At 44.7% G+C, this 20,832-nt stretch overlaps 1 protein-coding gene across 1 annotated transcript in view; it reads right to left on the reverse strand.

Annotated features, from left to right (window-relative positions):
- The window catches only part of COL4A3 (collagen type IV alpha 3 chain), a 131,934-nt gene that overhangs the window by 19,146 nt on the left and 91,956 nt on the right, over nt 1-20,832 (reverse strand). Inside the window, exons 30-39 of the mRNA XM_075937590.2 lie at nt 20,398-20,548; nt 20,136-20,249; nt 19,800-19,967; nt 14,045-14,134; nt 12,486-12,620; nt 11,344-11,442; nt 9,671-9,760; nt 3,069-3,208; nt 1,721-1,847; nt 1,368-1,448 (exon numbers count right to left, since the gene is read on the reverse strand). Coding sequence (XP_075793705.2) covers nt 1,368-1,448; nt 1,721-1,847; nt 3,069-3,208; nt 9,671-9,760; nt 11,344-11,442; nt 12,486-12,620; nt 14,045-14,134; nt 19,800-19,967; nt 20,136-20,249; nt 20,398-20,548 — 1,195 coding nt within the window. The remainder of the gene's footprint in view (nt 1-1,367; nt 1,449-1,720; nt 1,848-3,068; nt 3,209-9,670; nt 9,761-11,343; nt 11,443-12,485; nt 12,621-14,044; nt 14,135-19,799; nt 19,968-20,135; nt 20,250-20,397; nt 20,549-20,832) is intronic.

Genomic DNA, 20,832 nt, shown 5'->3' on the forward strand with positions numbered 1-20,832 from the left:
CTAAAAAAAAGCATATTGGATTTGGAAAAGGTACAGAAAGGGCAACAGAAATGATTAGGGGTAAGGGACAGCTTCCATATGAGGAAAGATTAACAAGACTGAGACTTTTCAGCTTGGAAAAGAAATGACTAAAGGGTTGGGGGATATGTTAGAGGTCTAGTAAATCATGAATAGTGTGGAAAAATAAAATAAGGAAACGTTATTCACTTCTTCAGAAATATAACACAATAATTAAATTTATAGGCAGCAGATTTAAAACAAATTATTTCTTCACACTCAACCTGTGGAACAGAGTTCCAATAAGAACAAAATAAATTCAAGGAGGATAGGTCCATCAATGACTTCTAGCCAGGATGGTCAGGGATGGTGTCCCTAGCTTCTGTTTGTCAGAAGCTGAGAATGGGTGACGGGGGATGGATCATCTGATGAATGCTTCTTCTGTTGATGCCTTCTGAAGCACCTTACATTGATCACTGTCGGAAGCCAGGATACTGGGCTAGATGCACCATTGGTCTGACCCAGTATGGCCATTCTGATTTTATACAGAGTGCATATGTATTTTCCCTCTCCTGTAACCCACTAGACCCCACTCCACTCCTGAGTGAGATAGAGCCGAGATAGATCCCAAGAGTCTTGACAGAGTCAGTCAGTCAGTCTCTCTCATGCTCGCTCTCTCCTTCAGTTAGTAAGAAAGTAAGATTAAATGTTAAAATTTTAAGATTAACCAGTTTCCCTTAAGTGACTTGCCACAAGATGTCAGAATGTTAACATTAGAGCTGAGTGGGTCTAAATTTTCTTTCTTTTATACAGGAATTAGAAACAGGGCTCCTATCAGCTAATTGCTAAGTTGTCTGCCAAAACAGTAGTTTTCCAGTTCCTCAGTAGCCCCCTAGAAAGAGGTGATATGTGTGGGTGGGGAGGGTGAATGGAATTCCCATCCTGCCCCATTGGTTGGCTTGTACTGAGCATGCCCAGTAACACTGAGGAAGCCGCTGTCCTCATCTGCCCCACCATGCTCTCACTCTCTTCCCCTTCACTCCCATCAGGGAATGCACTGGTTGCCCTCCCCCCACCAAATGTGAAATGCCCCGACATTGGTTTATTCATTCACTGTGGGTATCACAATGATCTTTAGTGCTATCTTTAATGTCCTGATCTTTTAAAATCTCTCGCTGGGATTAAACTGTACCTGTAGCTGTATAATGGAAATGTTAAAGAACCTTAGAAACTAAGCTCAAATATATATATAGTCATGTGCAAAAACTGCAAAGCAATTGAAAATCTCAACTGTCAAGTGCTAACAGAGGAAACAAACAAGAATGCAGAGATCTGGGAAAGAAATGAGAGAGTGAGGACAAAAATCCAACCTGGAAGGCCTCTTGTGCCTTTCCATCCTGGCACCCCTTTGCGTCCTTTAGCACCAGGATCTCCAGCACATTCAGATGGTCCTGTGAATAGGGGAGGAGTGATGGAGAAAAATAAGAAAAAACTGCATCACCCTGAATTCAGGTCAATACTGGGTCCAGAGGTTTGCTAGAGCTACTATTATTTTACTTGGACCAGAGTCTCAGCTTATGTAAATTAGCATGGCTCCCATAATTTCAATTTGCCAACTCCAATCAGCTGAGGAACTGGTCTAATTATTTCTGTTGGGAGATTTGGAAATCCCCTTTTGCAAAAAGCTTGTAAAATCTCACCATTTCCCTAAACCAAAACTCACCTGGAATTCCTGGTTCTCCACAATCCCCTCTATTTCCAGGTAGTCCAGGTTCCCCAACACGTCCTGGCTGACCTGGTGACCCTCTCTCTCCTTTTCTTCCCATTTCTCCTGGGGGGCCTGGATCACCCTATGAAGCAGCGGTCAAGAACATTTTTGGATAAGAGTTTCGTTAAGTTAAAATGCATACTGAATCAGTAGCATTTTTAAAAAATCACATCTATTACAGCTAATGTGAATATAATCATGGCTATTTGTTGAGAAATGACCTACAAAAAGAAGATACCAAGTATGTGAAATGTCTGCTCCTAAAATTTGATAATGCGCCACTGACAGTTTCAAAGAGAGATCTTAATTTCTAAAATACTGTCCAATGTATATTTTAAATATCTTACAAAGTAGTTCCCTGAATCTCTGGCTTCTATTTTCCCCCAACACTCAGTATTAACATCACATACATTTACACAGCTCCTGGATATAAAATGGCCACCCTGTTTGTTTAAGTCTTTCATTAATATACAGATGTACATAAATGTCCAGATTTTTTTTTAAATGTCCACCTTCCTTTGAATCCTCTGATTTAGGTCACTGTCAAAAACAAGGCTCTGATGTAGATGGGTAATTGGTCTGACCCAATATAACCAATATGTTATTTTACATAGATCCAAGATGATAAGTAATGGTGCTTAGATAGCACAGGTCTGGGCATGGTATGAGAATCTAGACACATAGATTAGATGGATTGCCTAGGGGGTAATATAACATACAATCTGATCCACATATTTCAAAATATCTCATGTAAAATAGATTACAGTTAATCTGCACTTGAAAAAGTGAGTGTTTAGATGCTCCTGGAGCGTGTGACACTGAATTACAGTTATGTGGCCTAACTTTTCAAGAGAAAGTTCAACTGTTTAAAAAGTAACAATACACGTTGCATCATGACATTACTACTCTGTCAAAAACTGGTAGAACAACTTCAAAACTCTTATTTTCTTTACATGTGATAAATGGATTTTTCCTGTACAGCTCAATAATATTCTATTTTAAGTGCTAGTTCTTATTCTCAAAAGAGCTAGTTTCATAATAAAAATATGAAAATTATTTCAAGAAGTTCCACCTTTACAAATATGAAACTCCTAGACACAGGGGAAATAAAAAACTTGTAGATTTATCCTAAAATGTAGCTGTAATAGGATTTCAATATTTTTCATCAACAGCAGATTATTTCCCTACAGCATTGACTGGATTAGACTGCTCCTTAATAGTTTTCTGCCCTTGGTTATACTGCATTCAAGTGTGCTGTCTATTGAGTCATTACCACAGATTATCTATTGTCTTCATGCTGTACCTTTGGTCCTGGGTTTCCTGAAGGCCCAGATGCTGAATTAGCTGGTTCTCCTTTATCACCTGGAGAACCAATAAGGCCAGGAGGGCCTTGTGCACCGGATGGGCCGGGCAAACCTTGAGATCCTCTCTCCCCTTTAGAACCTGAAGTGATGCAAATATAGGTCTCACTCTCAAAAGCATAACACTTACATATCATACTAGATACTTTCTATGCTTTATGGACTATCTTTTTAGTTACCAACTCTTCAGTAATGAAAAACAAAATAACTGGGGGTATGTCTACACTACAGCGCTAATTCGAACTAACTTAGTTCGAATTAGTTAATTCGAACTAAGCTAATTCGAACTAACAGATCCAGACTAAAAAACTAGTTCTAGTTAGCGTTTTGCTAATTCGAACTAGCATGTCCACATTAAGTGGACCCTGAACCAGGGTTAAGGATGGCCGGAAGCAGTGCCGGCAGGGCATCAGATGAGGACTTAGAGCATGGAGCTGCTGCCTCAGGCTAGCCGAGGGCTGTGCTTAAAGGGACCCGACCCCCACCCCAGACAGACAGTTCTCAGGGGTGCCCCGCTTGCAAAGCAGTCCTGGCTTGGAGTGCCCTGAGTGCCCACACTGGGCACATCACAGCACTCGGCCATCAGACCGGCTGCATTTGCCGCAGGCTGCCATCTGGGGAGAGGGGGCAATCGGGGGGCTGCAGGAGAGCTTCCACCCCCAGAAGCCCGCAGAGCCAGCCCAGTCCTCCCCACTGGGGGCTCGTACCCCATTCCTCCCTCACCTCCTTCCACTTACCCTTCCCTAGCCCCCATTCCTGATGTACAAAATAAAGAAAACGTGTGGTCAAAAATAGAATCTCTCTTTATTGAACAAAACTCGGGGAGACTGGGAAAAGGAGGTGGGAGAGGGGAAGAGAGAGGGTGGGAGAGGGGAGGGCAACTACAATGATGAGGGGTTGGGAACAGGTCCCATATGAAGAGAGGCTAAAGAGACTGGGACTTTTCAGCTTAGAAAAGAGGAGACGGAGGGGGGATAGGATAGAGGTCTATAAAAGCATGAGTGGGGTGGAGAGGGTGCATCAAGAAAAGTTCTTCATTAGTTCCCATAATAGAAGGACTAGAGGACACCAAAGGAAAGGAATGGGTAGCAGGCTTCAAACTAGTAACAGAAAGTTGTTCTTCACAAAGCAAAGAGTCAACCTGTGGAACTCCTTGCTGCAGGAGGCTGTGAAGGCTACAACTAGAACAGAGTTTAAAGAGAAGTGAGATAAAGTGATGGAGGTTGGGTCCATGGAGTGGTATTGGCCAGGGGGTAGGAGTGGTGTTCCTGCCCAAAGTTTGTGGAAGGCTGGAGAGGGATGGCACGAGACAAATGGCTTGGTCACTGTCTTCGATCCATCCCCTTCAGGGTCCCTAGGGTTGGCCGCTGTCGGCAGACAGGCTACTGGGCTAGATGGACCTTTGGTCTGACCCAGTACAGCCATTGTAAGCTCAGGGCTCAGGGTCGGGGGAGTCTCAGTGGACCACCTTGATTTTCATGCAAACCTGCTCCTGGGTGGCCAGGCTGGCAGCTCTCCTGCCCTAGGCGGCCACTTTCCTGTGCCTAGTGCAGAGGTCGTGGACGAGGTCCACGATGTCTGCACTATACCAGGCGGGTGCCCGCCTCTTGCAGTCCTGGGCAAACTCCCGGGAGCCACCAGCCTGGTCCCGGGAAGAGGGGGAGGGCTGGGGGGCATCGGGTGGCTGGCTCGAGCCGTGCCAGGTGCAGGGTCTGCTAGCTGGGTGCTGGCAGGCTTGCACCTGGCACGGGCACCATAGCCAGCCCGTGCCCCTTTAAGAGGTCCGGGGCTGGGAGCGGGGCAATAGAGTTTCCCTGGTGTTGGCCAGAGTGGCCACCAGGGAAAGCTGGGGAGGGCTAGCCTCCCACTAGTTCGAATTAAGGGGCTACACACCCCTTAATTCGAACTAGTAAGTTCGAACTAGGCTTAGTCCTTGTACAATGAGGTTTACCTAGTTCAAACTAAGCGCTCCGCTAGTTCGAATTAAGTTCGAACTAGCGGAGCGCTAGTGTAGCGCCTATCAAAGTTAATTCAAACTAACATCCGTTAGTTCGAATTAACTTTGTAGTGTAGACATACCCTGATAGTGCAATTTATTTTCTTACATATATTAAAAGAAAAGGTTGCCATTACAAGTAGTAAAGTACAACACAGTTCAGGTAGTATAGGTTATGAGTTACATAAGATACATTGCTTGTGATTAAAGATAATAAATGCAGTCTTAAGAGGTTCAGTCTTTAACTTTAGCAACTTCAGAGATTTTTGAATGAATTTAGAAGTTTGGGGAAAATATCCTTGAAATAACTCTTGGGCAGGGTCTACACTGAAGGGGAAGCTCAAATTAAAATATGCAATTCCAGTGATATTAATTACATAGCTGGAAGTCGATGTACTTTGATTTGAGTTTCTCCACCATCCCCAAAGCAGGAGGCCAATGGGAGCAAATGCTCCTATCAGCCTCCCTTACTCCTCACAGGAACAAGAGTACCAGTCACCAACTGGGGTGCCCTCTGAGTTCGATTTAGTGGGTCTTTACTAGATCCACTAAATCAAACTCTGGAAGATCAATCATGGCAGCGTCGATCTTCTCCGGCATGAAGACATGGCCTTGGATGAATTTTCCAGCATCAGATATAAAAACTTTGGAATAATCCCAGAAGAGTTTTCCTATATCATGGCTTCCTATATCAAGTTGTTAAGCACCTCTGCCATTTCCAAGTTTCCTATTATTGTTTCTCCCTCTTCACTGAGAACTATCCTTGGTCTTTCTCTTGCTTCTAATATATTTGTAGAATGTCTTCTTGTTACCCTTTATGTCTCTAGCTGGACTAAGTTTGTTTTGAGTTTTTCTCTTTCTAATCTTGCTCCTGCATTCTTTGTTTGCTTATATTCATCCTTTGTAATTTGATTTAGTTTTCACTTTTTAAATGACTCCTTTTTTATTTTTAGATCATGTAAGATCAGTAGGTTTAGCCAAGGTGGTCTCTTACCATACTTTTTATCTTTCCTACGCAGTGGTATAGTTTGCTTTTGGGCCCTTAATAATATTCCTTTGAAAAACTCCCAACTGTCTTCAGTTGTTTTTTCTCTTAGTCTTGCTTTCCATGGGACCTTACCTACCAGCTCTCTGAGTTTACTAAAATCTGCCTTCCTGAAATCCACTGTTTCTATTTTGCTGTTCTCCCTTCTACCTTTCCTTAGAATCATGAACTCTATGATTTCATGATCACTTTCACCCAAGCTGCCTTCTACTTTCAAATTTTCAACCAGTTCTTCCCTATTTGTTAAAATCAAATCTACAACAGCTTCCCCCTCAGTAGTTTTCTCAACCTTCTGAAATAAAAAATTGTCTTCAATGAAGTCCTAGGACTTATTGGATAATCTCTGTCCTGCACTGTTACTATCCCAACATATGCTTGGATAATATACACGGTCAATCAGCAAGTCTCATTCTTAAATTGTATAATTTATACCTCCAGTTAATTGCAGGCACAACATTTGAAGCTAAAATGAGGCCGACTTAAAAATAGTAATACATTTAGCCCAAAGCGTAAAACAAATTGTCTTCTATTATCTTATATAAATTGATATTATATCACATATTGTGTGACTTGACAAAAATGCATATTAATATTAAACAACTATATTTTAACAATTAAATTTAAGTTTTTAGCCTCATCTTTTGGACCATCCTGACTTCTGAGGGTATGTCTACACTACCCCGCTAGTTCGAACTAGCGGGGTAATGTAGGCATACCGCACTTGCAAATGAAGCCCGGGATTTGAATTTCCCGGGCTTCATTTGCATAAGCGGGGAGCCGCCATTTTTAAAACCCCGCTGGTTCGAACCCCGTGCAGCGCGGCTACACGGGTCTCAAACTAGGTAGTTCGAACTAGGATTCCTATTCCTATTCCTATTCCACGAGGTGTACCGGTAGTTCGGAATAGGAATCCTAGTTCGAACTACCTAGTTCGAGTCCCGTGTAGCCGCGCTGCACGGGGTTCGAACTAGCGGGGTTTTAAAAATGGTGGCTCCCCGCTTATGCAAATGAAGCCCGGGAAATTCAAATCCCGGGCTTCATTTGCAAGTGCGGTATGCCTACATTACCCTGCTAGTTCGAACTAGGAGGGTAGTGTAGACATACCCTGAGAGCTTATTCCTCAACCTGATCACTGGATTTTTCATGACATTAATTAATTGTAAATTATGTATGTACGTATGAGGGTGTATGCATGTGTTATTCCCAAGATCCTCCTGAGATCTTGAGCATGAGTTCTTTATCCAGCCACTTCCTCTTCCATAGCAGCCCACATAGTAATACATTGCAGCTAAATCTTTGTTGTTCCTCATCATTATACACAGTGGATTTTCAGGCTTTTCTCTTCCTAACTTCATAGGTCCCTAAATCCACTTGATGGAATCATTTCTGCTTTTACTCCAAGTAGGAGCTCCCTCAGAGAGACCCATGATGAACACATAGCTGGCATGTGAATATACGTCCAGGTATGACTACCAGAACTACTACAGTAAAACTCCATTGGTCCGGCATCTGATGGTCCGGCACTCCTGATGGTCCAGCACCATCAGGAACCGGAAGTGCTCCGGGCAGTCGGACCATTGGAGCTGCTCTGCCGCCTCTTCCCTGATTCAGCCACTGCTGAAACTGACCAGCGGCTGAATCAGGGAAGCCGGGGGCAGAGCAGCTGGAGTGCTGCCAGTAGGTCCCGTAGTGCTGCCCCTCGGGGCTGCGGGACGAACCCGGCAGCAACCCAGCTGTCCCCAATTCAGCCACTGCTGAAACTGACCAGCGGCTGACTCCGGGAAGCCTGAGGCAGAGCTGATCTGCCCCGGGCTTCCCGGAGTCAGCCGCGGGTCAGTTTCAGTGGCAGCTGACTTGGGGACGCCTGGGGCAGAGCAGCTGCGGTGCTGCCGGGTTGGTCCAGTAGCACTGAGGAGCGACACTACCGGACCAACCCGGCAGCACCCTAGCTGCTCTGCCCCCAGCGTCCCCAAGTCAGCCGCTGCTGAAACTGACCAGCGGCTGACTCCGGGAAGCCCGGGGCAGAGCAGCTCTGCCTCGGGCTTCCCGGAGTCAGCTGCTGGTCAGTTTCAGCAGCGGCTGACTTGGGGACGCCTGGGACAGAGCAGCTGGGGTGCTGCCGGGTTGGTCTGGTAGCACCGCCCCTCAGCACTGTGGGACCAACCCGGCAGCACCTCAGCTGCTCTGCCCTAGGTGTCCCCAAGAGCAACTGAGGTGCTGCCGGGTTGATCTCGCAGTGCCAAGGGGCGGCACTACCAGACCAACCCGGCAGCACCCCAACTGCTTTGCCACAGGCGTCCCGATTCAGCTGCTGCTGAAACTGACCAGCAGCGGCTGAATCGGGGACGCCTGGGGCAGAGCCGGACTATCGGAAGGGGGGGGCTATGAGGAGTCTGGGCTGTACTACATATCAGCCCAATTCTAACTGTATTCTTCAGAAACACTGTACAGGTCCTGTATGGCACTGCTGGAAGTCTCCACCCCATGCAGAGACATCACACTTTTCTTCTCACCTCAGAAAAGTTGAGTCAAATAGGAGGGGGAAAAAAGAAACACTAGGGCTGTGTCTACACTGGGCCACTTATTCCGGAAAAGCAGCCGCTTTTCCGGAATAAGCTGCGAGTTGTCTACACTTGCCCCTTGAATTTCCGGAAAAGCAGTGACGATTTACTGTAAGAAATCAGCTGCTTTTCCGGAAAAACTATGCTGCTCCCGCTTGGGCAAAAGTCCTTTTTCCAGAAAACTGTTCCGGAAAAGGGCCAGTGTAGACAGCACAGTAGTCTTTTCCACAAAAAAGCCCCGATCGCGAAAATGACGATCAGGGCTTTTTTCCGGAAAAGCGCGTCTACATTGGCCACGGACGCTTTTCCGGAAAAGCATCCTGCCAATGTAGACGCTCTTTTTCCGGAAATACTTATAACGGAAAACTGTTCCGTTTTAAGCATTTCCGGAAAAAGGTGCCAGTGTAGAGACAGCCTAGGAGCTTTATCTGAGTTAATTTGTTTCTGTTGCTATAACAATATCTATTAGAGGCTTGGTGCATCTTTCATAACTGATGAAAACAGTAAGTGAAAGCACAAGAAGAAATCTGCAAAGTTATATTATTTACCCAAATTTGAATCTTGTTTTAAAATGGATCAATCTCACTTTGATACATTGACATATTATCCCAAAATACTAAGAGTATCTTCAACCCCCATAAGAAAGTTAACCACAGATGCATACGAGCGGGTTTTAGTTACTGATTCAGCTAAAACAGCGACATTAAGTTAAAACGATTTTCAGTAAATGTATTACAAGATTGCATGCTGAATACATATATAGCACTAAATTTAGGATAATCAGGTTCCACATTTACAGATACAGGGCTCAGTCCTTGCTGATTTAAATAGTCCCAATAAAGCCAATAGATACTTGAGGGGGTAAAGATTAGTTGTCCAAGTAAGTGCACAGTTGTGTTTATGTAGTATATACATTTGTAGCAAGGTTTTATAGAAAATCACCTGGCACTCCCATACCACCTCTGTTTCCTGAAGGTCCTGGTAATCCTTTTCGTCCAGGAATGCCTGGCAGACCTACAAATCCTTTTGGACCTGTAAGATGACAAAGTATCAACCTGGTCTCAATATGTGTGCCTGAAATGTAGGCTACTTGCATTTATCATGAGCACAAAGTATCCATTCCCATGCTCACTACCAGGGCATCTCAGAAGCAATCAATTGGCAGTCTAAACATAGTGTCTTCCTCTGCCCAGCACATGTACAGATGTTTTATTGTTACTAATGTTTTTGGAAAGGCATGGGAAAGAGAAGGATCTTGTATTTGATTGCTAATTTAAAAGTCTCCAGGTGATTCTTAATTCTGGTGTTGTGATTATCCCACACCTAGTCCACTGGGGACTTTATAGATAAAGATTTTGGTTTTGCTTTGAATTTTTCTTTCCTGGTAGGTCTGAGATTGGGAACCGTCTGAGCACAATGCAAGGGTGTACACTAGCTATCCACTAAGTATTTTACAGTGGGATTAGAGCATGGGTGGTCAATAATTTTTGGTGGGGGGGCCACTCTAAGATTTTGATAAATGGTCAAGGGCCTCACTTTCCCGTGACGGGGTGTGGAGTCTAGATAGAAGGTTGCATGCAGAAGGGCACACGCGATAATGGGCTGGGGTGCAGGAAACAGTTTGGGATATGAGAGGGTGTTTGGGTGGAGAAGGGGAGGGAGGGAGTTGTCACCTGGGGCGGAGGGTGCAGAGGGTTTGGATGGTGATCTGGGGGAAGGAGTTGGGGTGCCAAAGGAGTTGGGGTACCAGAGGCAGGCATTGGCAGGGAGGAGTTTACTTAAGTGTCTCTTGGCCAGCAGGCTGCAGCACCCCCAAGGCAGGCTGGGCTCCCTGCCTGCTGCAGCCCCAGCCCATTTGAAAATATGGGCTGCTCCCTCCACGGGGCTCTCAGCTCCAGGTGAGAGAAGAGGCTTGCGCTGCCCCAGTCTCTTAGGCAAATCTCTCAGCTCTGATTGGCTGGCTGTTTCTAGCCAACAGGAACTGAGAGATTGGCGGAGGTCAGTTCTTATTGGCCAGTTGTTTCTGGCCAATAGGAGCTGAAGATTGGGCTGGGGATGGGGAGATTGCATGAAGCCTCCCCCTCCCTGCAGAGCAGAGAGCCGCAGGGACAGTGTTTTAAACCGCAGCAGCTGTGTGTGCCTGAGATCCTGGCAGGGTGGTCCATGGGCTGGATCCAGTGGCTTGGCAGGCTGGATCCGGCCCCTCGGGCTGTATTTTGTCCAGCCCTCGATTACAGGATTTAGGGGGTTTGTTCATGTGGTTTGTGGAGTTTCTTCATGACCTTATTTTGTGTCAACGTCGTCTGGTGACTTTTTAATTTAATATAATTTAGTATTGCTGTTCATATGCCTAATGTCTTTGATCAATGTGATGCATACATTAATGGTTCTACTGCTCAGAGACAGGTGAGGCTTGGTTCTGTTCTACATGAGACTTTAAAAAGAGGAGACAGAGTTGGAGCACCAGCATTATTTCTTGCTAGTTACTACTTTTTCCTATTACTGGTACTGGCCTCTTCCTTCTTCCTACTTTCTAGGTCAATACTGATATTTAAGAGATCGTTTTTCTCTTGATGTGGGCTATTTTTTTAAGCAGAAGCACAGATGATGCATACCTGGTAGACCTGATATTCCTGATGTCCCATCAGGCCCAGCTGATCCTTGTATGCCTTTATTTCCTCTTTCTCCTTTCAGACCTATTTTTCCTGGACATCCTATAATAGCAATTGTATGGAATAAAATTAAAAACAGTATCTCATAATATCATCAAATCATCTCTTAAAAGCAGTGGAAAAGGAAAAATGGAGACTGAAGTGAATAATTGGGAGTTATCCTCTTAGAAGAAAAAAAATGTATTACAACATACAAGGGCTCTCTGTTAAAATTTCTAGTAGTTCTCACAGGCTATGTCTACCCTACATGTTTTTGCAGCAGAAAATCCCTTGCGCAAAAAGAAACAGCAGAAAATATGCTAATGATGTTGTGACTTATGCTAATGAGTCCCTCATTAGCATATTTTCTGCTGCAAAAATGTGTGGTGTAGACATAGCCATATAGAATTAAAAAAGAAAATATCTCAAAAGCTATAACACCTCAGGCCTGGTTGTAAAGATTAAGTGTATGCATCTTGTGTGCTGATAAGTGCATGGTATCTTGCTTATGAGAGCAAATGCCAGTATACCTCTGCAAATCAGGTATTTATGAGCACATTCAACATGCTTGTTCGCAAATACTCAAATGGTTCACTTGCATAAGTTTGTGGGTGCAAGGATTATTAAATCTGTGCAAACTTCATACACTATTGACATAACAGAATATCACACGATATGACATCAAACTGATACTTCTGGGTCTCTCTGGTCTGGCACATCTGTGGTCCTGTTTGAATGCTAATTTTGATGATTGCTCTCTACAGGTGCGTCTACACAGAGGCGCTATCTCAGGATAACCTTTGTTATCCTGAAATAGCGTTCTATGCATCTTAATGGCACACCCGTTATGTTGAAATACATTCGAAATAATGAACATCTTATTTCAGCTTCCTGTAAATCTTGTTGCATGAGGAGTAAGGAAGACACTGGAATAGCGACTTATTTCAATATTAGTGCTGTGTAGACAGCGTCAAATTTCAAAATAAGCTGTTTTGAAATAAGCTATGCAATTTGTGCAGCTCACATTATGTCGCTTATTTCGAGGTACGCGCTACTGTGTAGACATACCCTAAATGTTTTCAAACAAAATGGGAAAAAAGTTGTACCTTTTGATCCTGGTTCTCCTTTATCTCCAATATCCCTTGCAGTCTCCAATGGTCCAGGAAGTCCTTTATCACCTGGCTCACCTTTTGCCCCTAAAGAGCCCTTTCTTCCTTTCAGTCCTGGAAGGCCAGGAGAACCTGCAGAGCAATATAATGAAATATGTGGAGGAAACCTGACTAGTAACAGTAAATGGAAAAGGAACAAAAATAAACTAGTGTTTCCAATGATGACTGAATGTGACTGGTAATGAAGCAGAAGAATCAACTTCTTAAAAGCAGCAGAAAATAATGGCAACTTAATTTCTGCCATTCCCACTATTACAAGGAAATTGTAGGTGCCAGAGGTCTGATCCCTCCATTAGGTACACATCTGAAATTTCCATAGGCTTTAATGGAAGTTGCCTATGTGCAAGTGCTTGGATAACCAAATGATGTTATTATGTAATAAAATAATTACATCATTATGTAATAAAAAAAAATTGATGGTGGACTGTGTAATGGGACTGCTAAAGTGAAATTACCATGCTCACACCAAAAAATAATCCACAAATTGTGTAAATTAAAAAACTCCAAAGAAGAGAGATTGAAAAGATTGGGATTGTTTATTTAAGGAAGGAGATATATAACAGGGACTTGATAACAGTATTTTAAAAAGGGGATGATCTAGAGAAAGTAGGAGGGAACTTCTGTTCTCATCTCATAACACCTCCCCCAAAAGTGCATTCAATGAAATTAAAAGGCTTAACATTCAAAACCGATAGCAGAAAATACTTTTTACTCAATTTACAAGTAGACCATGGAATTCATTAAAGCCAAGAATTTAGCAAGATTCAAAGACTAAATATTCATCTATATAACAAGGCATAGGTACTGACTCTCTGGACTGACTTCAGGACTGGAACACCCATGGAAAAAAGTCAGTGTGCGCTTAGCACCCACTGGAAGCCAGCTCCTTCCCCAGTGCCCCCACCTCCTGCCAACACATCCCCCTCCCTCCCAGCGCCTCCCACCACAGAAAAGCTGTTCTTGCAGCATGTAGGTAGCAGTGGGGAAAGGGGAAGGAGTGGGGACAGGGCATGCTAGAAGGTAGAACTGGGTGGGAACCAGAATGGGGCGGGATCTTGGGGAAAGGAGTGGAGAGAAGTTGAAGCTTGGGATGGAGCGGTAATGAGTGGAGTGGAAATGGGGGTTTGGTGAAAGGGTCAGGTGTGGATGTAGGGCCTGGGATGGAGTACTTTGCCCCAGGGTGTTGAGTGTCCCTGTGTAACAAGGATATTCAGAGTTGTAATAGTTAGTGCTAAGAAAAAGTGTATTGGAAGGGATAAAATATCATGTTTCACATTTTAGTTCATCTCTTACTATTAGGGATAAAGATTGACCTTCATGGAGGGCAGATTATACCACATTTGTCTAGTCTGGGGTTTCCTGCATCTTCTTCAGAAGCATATGATTTGAGCCAGTGTGTATAACAAGATCCTGAATTAAATAGACTGAGTCTGATCTACTATGGCTATTCCTATGTTCTTAAATAATTAGATAAGGTAGATATCATGGCAACTCACCTCTGTTTCCTGGAATACCTGGATTCCCAAAGACACCAGGAGGTCCAGGAATTCCTAAATTGCCCATTATACCTCGATCTCCTCTTTGACCTAGGGAAATGGAAAAATATAAAGCATGTTTCTGAATAGATTGATTAGTAAAGTGTTTCCAGAAAATACAGTTATCTTTTCCCATAACTGGCGTTCCTTGAGATGTGTTGCTCATGTCCATTGCACATTAAATGTGCGTACTCATCACATGCACTGGTGCTGGAAGTTTCTCCCTCAGTGATATCCATAGGGGGCCAGCTCTGTTCCCCTCTGGAGTGAAGCCCATATGGTGCAGGATAAGGGGCACTGCTGGCTCCCACTACTCTGAGTTTCTTCTTACCAGAACTCCAACAGTGGGGAAGGAGGGTGGATCGTGGAATGGACATGAACAATACATCTTAAAGAACACTAGTTATTGAAAAAGTAACTGTGTTTTTTTTCTTTTTTGAATTTTTGCTCATGTCCACTTCCCCAAGCAGTATCAATAGAGGTAGGTAGGAGTTCATGGATATGAAGCTTGCAACACAGCTCTGCTGAAACCAATGTAATCTTTGGCTTGATGTGTGATGGCATAATGCTCTGTGAACATGGGAATCAAAGACCAGGTTACGGCTCTATACATTTTCCGGATGGGGACATGGATAAGGAAGGCCATCAAGGACACCTGAGCTCTAGTCGAGTGAGCTTTACCAGAAGTGGTAGTTGAACCCATGCTAATTCATAGCAGCTCTGGATGCAGGAAGTAATCCAGCTGGAGATCCTCTGAGAGAAGACCGGACGGCCCTTCATCCTATCAGTCATTGCAATGATGAGCTGTGTGGACTTGTGGAAAGCCTTGGTCCACTTCAGGTAAAAAGCCAAGGCTTGGCGGACATCCAAGATGTGTAGCCATTAGGGATGTTAAAATAGTTAACCAGTTAATCACTAGTGCTTAACCGGTTAACTAGTTAACTTAGGGACAGTCATCTGGCCTGCCATGGCAATGGGTCAAGCTGCGACCATGAGGTTTTGCTGCCATGGCTGCTGTCATCCAGCATGGCTGGCTATCAGTGGAGTTCACCGGAAATGCCTGGTTAACCATTAACTTTACCGGTTAGCATGAGGCTAATCATTTAACATCTCTATCTTTCCTCACTGGTCTTGTAAGGACAGAACATCAGGAGGAAGCTGTCCTGGTTAATGTGGAAGGAAGACACCACCTTTGGCAGGAAAGCTGGATGGGGTCATAGATGAATAGAAGACTGTTCAACAGTTTTCCGGTCAAGGCGGTCGTAATTGCCACCAGGAAGGGGATCGTCCATGATAGGCAGGAAAGGGAACCAGAACCCAGTGGTTCAAAGGATGGAGTCTAAAGAGAAATAGATTAAAATCCCATAGTGGGACAGAACCTCTAACTGCCAGGGACAGCCAGCCTCTCAAGGCCTTCAAGAGCCTGACTGACATCTCATGTGAGAAAACCTGATGTACCTTGGATAGGTGAGTGAAAAGCGGAGATGGCAGTTAGACGGACTCTCATAGAAGAAAGGGACAGGTCCTTATTCTTCAGCATTAGTAGGTAATCCAGGATTGCCTACAAAGAAGAATGAGTTAGGAAGATGTTATACTCCAATGCCCAGTAGAAGAAACTCTGCCACTTTGCCAGGAAAGTCAGTATAATGGAGTGTTTTCTGTAGAGAATCAACAAGTATAGTGCATTGACCGCATGACAGGGCATCCAAGGACAAAACCAAGAAAAGCTGCAGACCTTGGAGGATGATCCAGGAGTCAGCGGGGACACGCGTGATCAAGAGTCCTGAGCCAACAATAACAACATCTGCCCGAGTCAACGACCTTTGAGAATGCTGTGTTGGGACTGTGAGAAAGCACAGTTTGTGAAAAGCAGGATGTGGACTTTTGGGAAGTTGAGAGGGAATAAAGATAGTTGTAATCTTGAAATAAAACGATTTCGTGCTTGCACCGGCCAGAGTCCGTGCCTTCATACACCACAGTTTTCTACTCCCCAAAAGAACTTGCTGCAACTTCCCGGAGCAAGCTTTCTCCTTCAGGTTACCCATGCAGCATCCATGCTGTGAGGTGGAGGAAGGAAAGGTTGGAATGCAAGAGGTGTTTGTGGTCTTGAGAGAGATGGTCCAGATGATCTGGCAGCAGCCATGAAGAGGCTAATACCATATCTAGCAGCGTGCTGAATCAATGATGGCATGGCCATGCCCGGGCAATCATGGTGACAAGCTCCCCCTTGACAGCTGATGTAAAATATCAAGGCCATGTTGTCTGTCAACATGGGAACCACTTGGCTGGACAGCTGTGAAAGGAGCACCTCGCAGGCTAGGCAGACTGCCCTGAGCTTCTTGACATTTACATGTATCATTGACTCCTGTACTGACCACGTGCCTCATGTGTGCACTCAATTGAGGTCTGAAGCGTCGGATATGAATGAACTGCTGGACTTCTGCTGACAAACCCAAGGACTCAAGCCATGCCGATCATCTTATAGATATAGCCACAGTCATTGCCCATGCTGAGGAATCAGCCATGTCTGAGGCCACTTGCAGTGCTCCTCTTGTGACTTCCTGTCCTTCTTCCAGTGTGGCTTGGAATTCCTTCTTCGGATCCTCTGGGAGGGAGTCAGCAAATTTGACCATTAATTGCCAAATGTTAACATTGTACTGGCCCAAGAGGGCCTGATGATTTGCCACTCAAAGCTGAAGGCTCCCTGATGAATAAACTTTTTTTCCCAAAAAAGTCCAGTTTCTTTGCCTCTGTTTTTGGGAGTAGCACCTATTTGGCCTTGCCAAGCCTGCTCACTGACTGAGGACACCATTAATGAGTTCAGGACAAAGTGGGTGTACAGATACTCATATCCACTAGTGAGTACATAGTATTTGCGCTCCACCCTTTAGAGATTGGGGGATGGGGGGAGTGATGAGGGAGTCTGCCAAAGGGCCTTGGTAATTTTGGCCACCCCTTTATGTACCTGTACTGCGATTCTGGTCAGGGCTGCCAAGCTGAGGACGTTGAAGAGGGAGTCTGAGAAGTCCTTTAACTCCTCAGTTATCAGCCCCAACTTTGAAGCCTCTCTTTTCAAAATCTTCTGGTGAGCTTTCGCATCATCTTGGGGAAGACCCATGATAGCCTCATTTGGTGATGAAGATAATGATCCTAGTATGGCAAGTGTCGCAGCTTTGGGAACCTGCTGTGTTGAATGCTACAATGCTCCCAGTACCAGGGCTGTAGGGTCACACATGCCTCAACAGGTCTGTGCCACCTTGTCGGCAACTGGCACAGAGGGCTCCTACACAGCAGTAGTCCCATGTCCATGTGTGATGGGGTGGAGTAGGCCCGACTCCCCCTGCAGGAGGTTGGAGGCCTTGCTGCACCCCGCCCCAGGAAGAAGAGCAGAAAACAGGTCCTCCAAGAAGAATAGAATGGCTGCTTCTGCTACAGCCAATCAGGAACCAGCAGGCTGATATAAAAGAAGCTGCTGGGCCAGGGCCTGGCAGTTCCTCATGGGAACTCGTCCCAGGCAGACCTAAGAGCTGGCTGGGAGGACAGAAGCACTTTAGACAGCTCTGAGTGGGATCTAGTCTTCAGACCTGGTCAGAAGTCTGCCCTCCCCTCCCCCCCAAACCCACAGCAGCCACAATAAAGAAGTAAGAAGAATCCTGGTCCCAGGCAACTGACCAGAAAACCTTCCAGGATACCTCCACTCCCGGCGAACAGCTGGGCAGAGAAGCTGCAGACATGCCCTCAACCACAAAAGGGAGCTCGCAAAAGTGTGAGCTCCTTCACACAATGGCATGATGGCTAGGAGTGCTGGTGGGATACTGCCTGAGAGGATGAGCAGAGTCACACTGATTGGGACTGAAGGGGCAGTCCTAGGGCAGGCTTACCCTGTAACTTAGTCACTGCCATCATCAGCCTGGGCAGCCCCGGGAGGGACAAAACATCCTGTGTTGCCTGCAGGGCCTCCTGAGTCACCGACATCTCCAAGTGCTGGTCTCCTGAGCCACTGTCTGGGGTGGTGGGCACATCCCTGGGTGGGCTAACCCAGTCAACAGAAGCTGGGGCCCAATTCCCACTTGGAGGGGATGAGCCAGCCCTTGTGGGTTTAGGTTAGGGTTGCCAACTGCCCAGGGTCAGCCTCAACTCTCCTGGAATCAGCATCAGACTCCTGGGGACTACTGAAAGCAATCCTGGAGATTTTAATAGGACACTTTATGAAAATGACATGACATCATATTGGGGGGAAAAAAAGCTCCTGGAATAGCTTCTGTCAGAATTGGCAACCCTTGTCTAGGCTTATCTGCCCTCTCCTTGCCCTTGTAAGAAAGGATCATCCTCTCCTCGGCTTCTTCTTAGTGGCCAGTGCCAGGAAAAGCTTCAGTGCTGTGCAGTGAGTCTGAGCATAATCACTCTGGTGCCCGTATCAGCGCTGACTCAATTAGTAGAGTTTCATGCCTAACATCCCACTCCTTTCTGGTGTGAAGCTTAAAGCTTTTACAAAACCTGACATCTGCTGCTGCTATGAGACTCTCCTAGACACCGTAAACAACTAGTGTGGAGATCGCTAACTAGCATAGGTTTCTAACACCAGTAACAGTTCTTAAATCCTGGAGAATGGGGCATGCCTTGTCCCGAGGCTAAGTCCCATTCCAGGAGGAGCTGGTGGCACCACTAAAGGGGAAATCCCTGAGGGAAAAATGTCCAGCACTGTTGCATGTGGCAAGCACAGACACCTAACACATAATGGACATGAGCCAGCACTTGAAGAGCTTTAGTTTTGAAAAATGTTTTGTAAGTATGTTCATGGCTAATTACTTGTAGCAATATGTGTTATTTATATAATTAATTTTATGTTATTTCTTAATACATTTTTATTAGATTTGTATTTTACAAAAGATATGCATAATATATTGGACATTAAAAAGGAAAGGTTTAGTCTTTTGCTGTAAATAAGGAGCTGTGTACAATTGATTTCTTCCTTGCTCCTTACAAATCTTAACCATTAAGAACTTATTCCTTTACAATTATGGGGATGCCCACCCCAAGTAGTAGAGAATGCCCTGGCTAACCTTTGGAGGAAGACAGATTCTGATTTCAGTTATGTCTTTATAAATCTATGCATCAGTTTCAATATTTAAACATGTTAAAGTAAACAGACGAATCTGGATTTCCTGTCACTGTACTGCAGTAAGATAAATTAAGGAAGAAGGTATTTGCAGGAATAAGTCTTCTAAGGCAAAGAGCACAGCAGAAGTCAGAAAGAAAGGCATATTAGGTGAAAAGCTAACACACAGGGAGAATGTCTGTAAAATGGAAACTCTTTCTTGTGCAGGAGGATGGGACAGCAGAAAGTTAGACTTGCCAGCATTGATATTTCAATAATTAGCAGCATGCTGAATTTACAGACCGTATAAGAAGTTTTGGATTTCTTCCGGGGAAGATGGAGGAACATAGGCTATGTCTAGACTACAGGCTTCTTGTGCAAGAAGCTTTTTTTGGAAGAGATCTTCCGAAAAAACTACTTGCGCAAGAGAGCGTCCACACTGCAAAAGCGCATTGAAAAAGTGATGCACTTTTTCGAAAGATAGCGTATAGACTGCCTGGACGCTATCTCGCATGTAAGCTGTGATTGCTATGGATGGAACAGACACCAGGGCACCTGTGCTTTTTCTGTTTCTATGTAGATCAAAATTATTTCCCCATGTATCTGGGAAATTCTGACCTGGTACACCTGGTATTCCTGGTCTGCCATGCTGGCCCTTGTGACCAGGCGATCCCACATCTCCTTGGCTACCTGGTAATCCAGGCAGCCCAAATTCTCCAGGGAATCCTTGGACAGCCAAGCCTGGAATACCAGAGTCTCCTTTTGATCCTGGTGTACCTCCTTCTCCTAAGAAAACAAAAGCATGGCATATAGTAAATGTGTGTATTCTCCTGTAAAGAAAAACACACTATACTGGGACCTGTAGTCATGTATTTGTAGGGTAAAAGTAAAACCAAACTTTACTCGGTCAACTGTGTATCAGGCAGATCTAGCAGCTATTCTATGTATGCCTACCTTGTTGGCCTATTACTCCACATGCACCTGGGAGTCCTTGTGGGCCAATAAGACAATCACCAAACTTTCCTGGAAATCCTTTTTCTCCACGGGCTCCGGGTGAGCCAGGTTCTCCTAAAAGAGAAAAAATATTAAATTACTTACAACTTTGAGTTTGTGTCGATGGACAATAAGTTTGTCCTTTCCCCCCTCTTAGGGCCTTGCTCAACATGCTGTGTATAAGGCAAAGAGTTCCTTGGCTGTGTTTTGTTAAAGACAATACCTTTTGGCCCATCAGCACCGTTAAGTCCTGGGCATCCTGGTAAACCTGGAAATCCTGGAAATCCTCTGTCACCTTTTACCCCTGGAAAGCCATCTCCTCCTGGGGAACCTAATCCACCCTGCTGGCCAGGAATAATTAATCCAGGGTCTCCCTACAACAGAGGGAAAATGTAAATGCAGAATTCATATTCAATTTTGTAAATCTAAAAATATGATTTTCTCTGTCCTGTCAAAAGTTCATTTCTTCTCTCAAGTTATTATCTCCATTCCCACCAGGGGATCTTTCACATTTGTCAGAGCACTGAAAATACACTTCTTTCCTCATCACTAAATACCTCTTTACACCTCTTGCTCTTGAAAGGCTATATGTTTTAGTATTATTCCTTTACATGAGCATTGGATGGGGCTTCCTCTCCCAGCTGGAAGAATCATTGCT

This window comes from Pelodiscus sinensis, chromosome 10 (genome assembly GCF_052426305.1).
Source record: "Pelodiscus sinensis isolate ZL-2025 chromosome 10, ASM5242630v1, whole genome shotgun sequence".
NCBI lineage: Eukaryota > Metazoa > Chordata > Testudines > Trionychidae > Pelodiscus > Pelodiscus sinensis.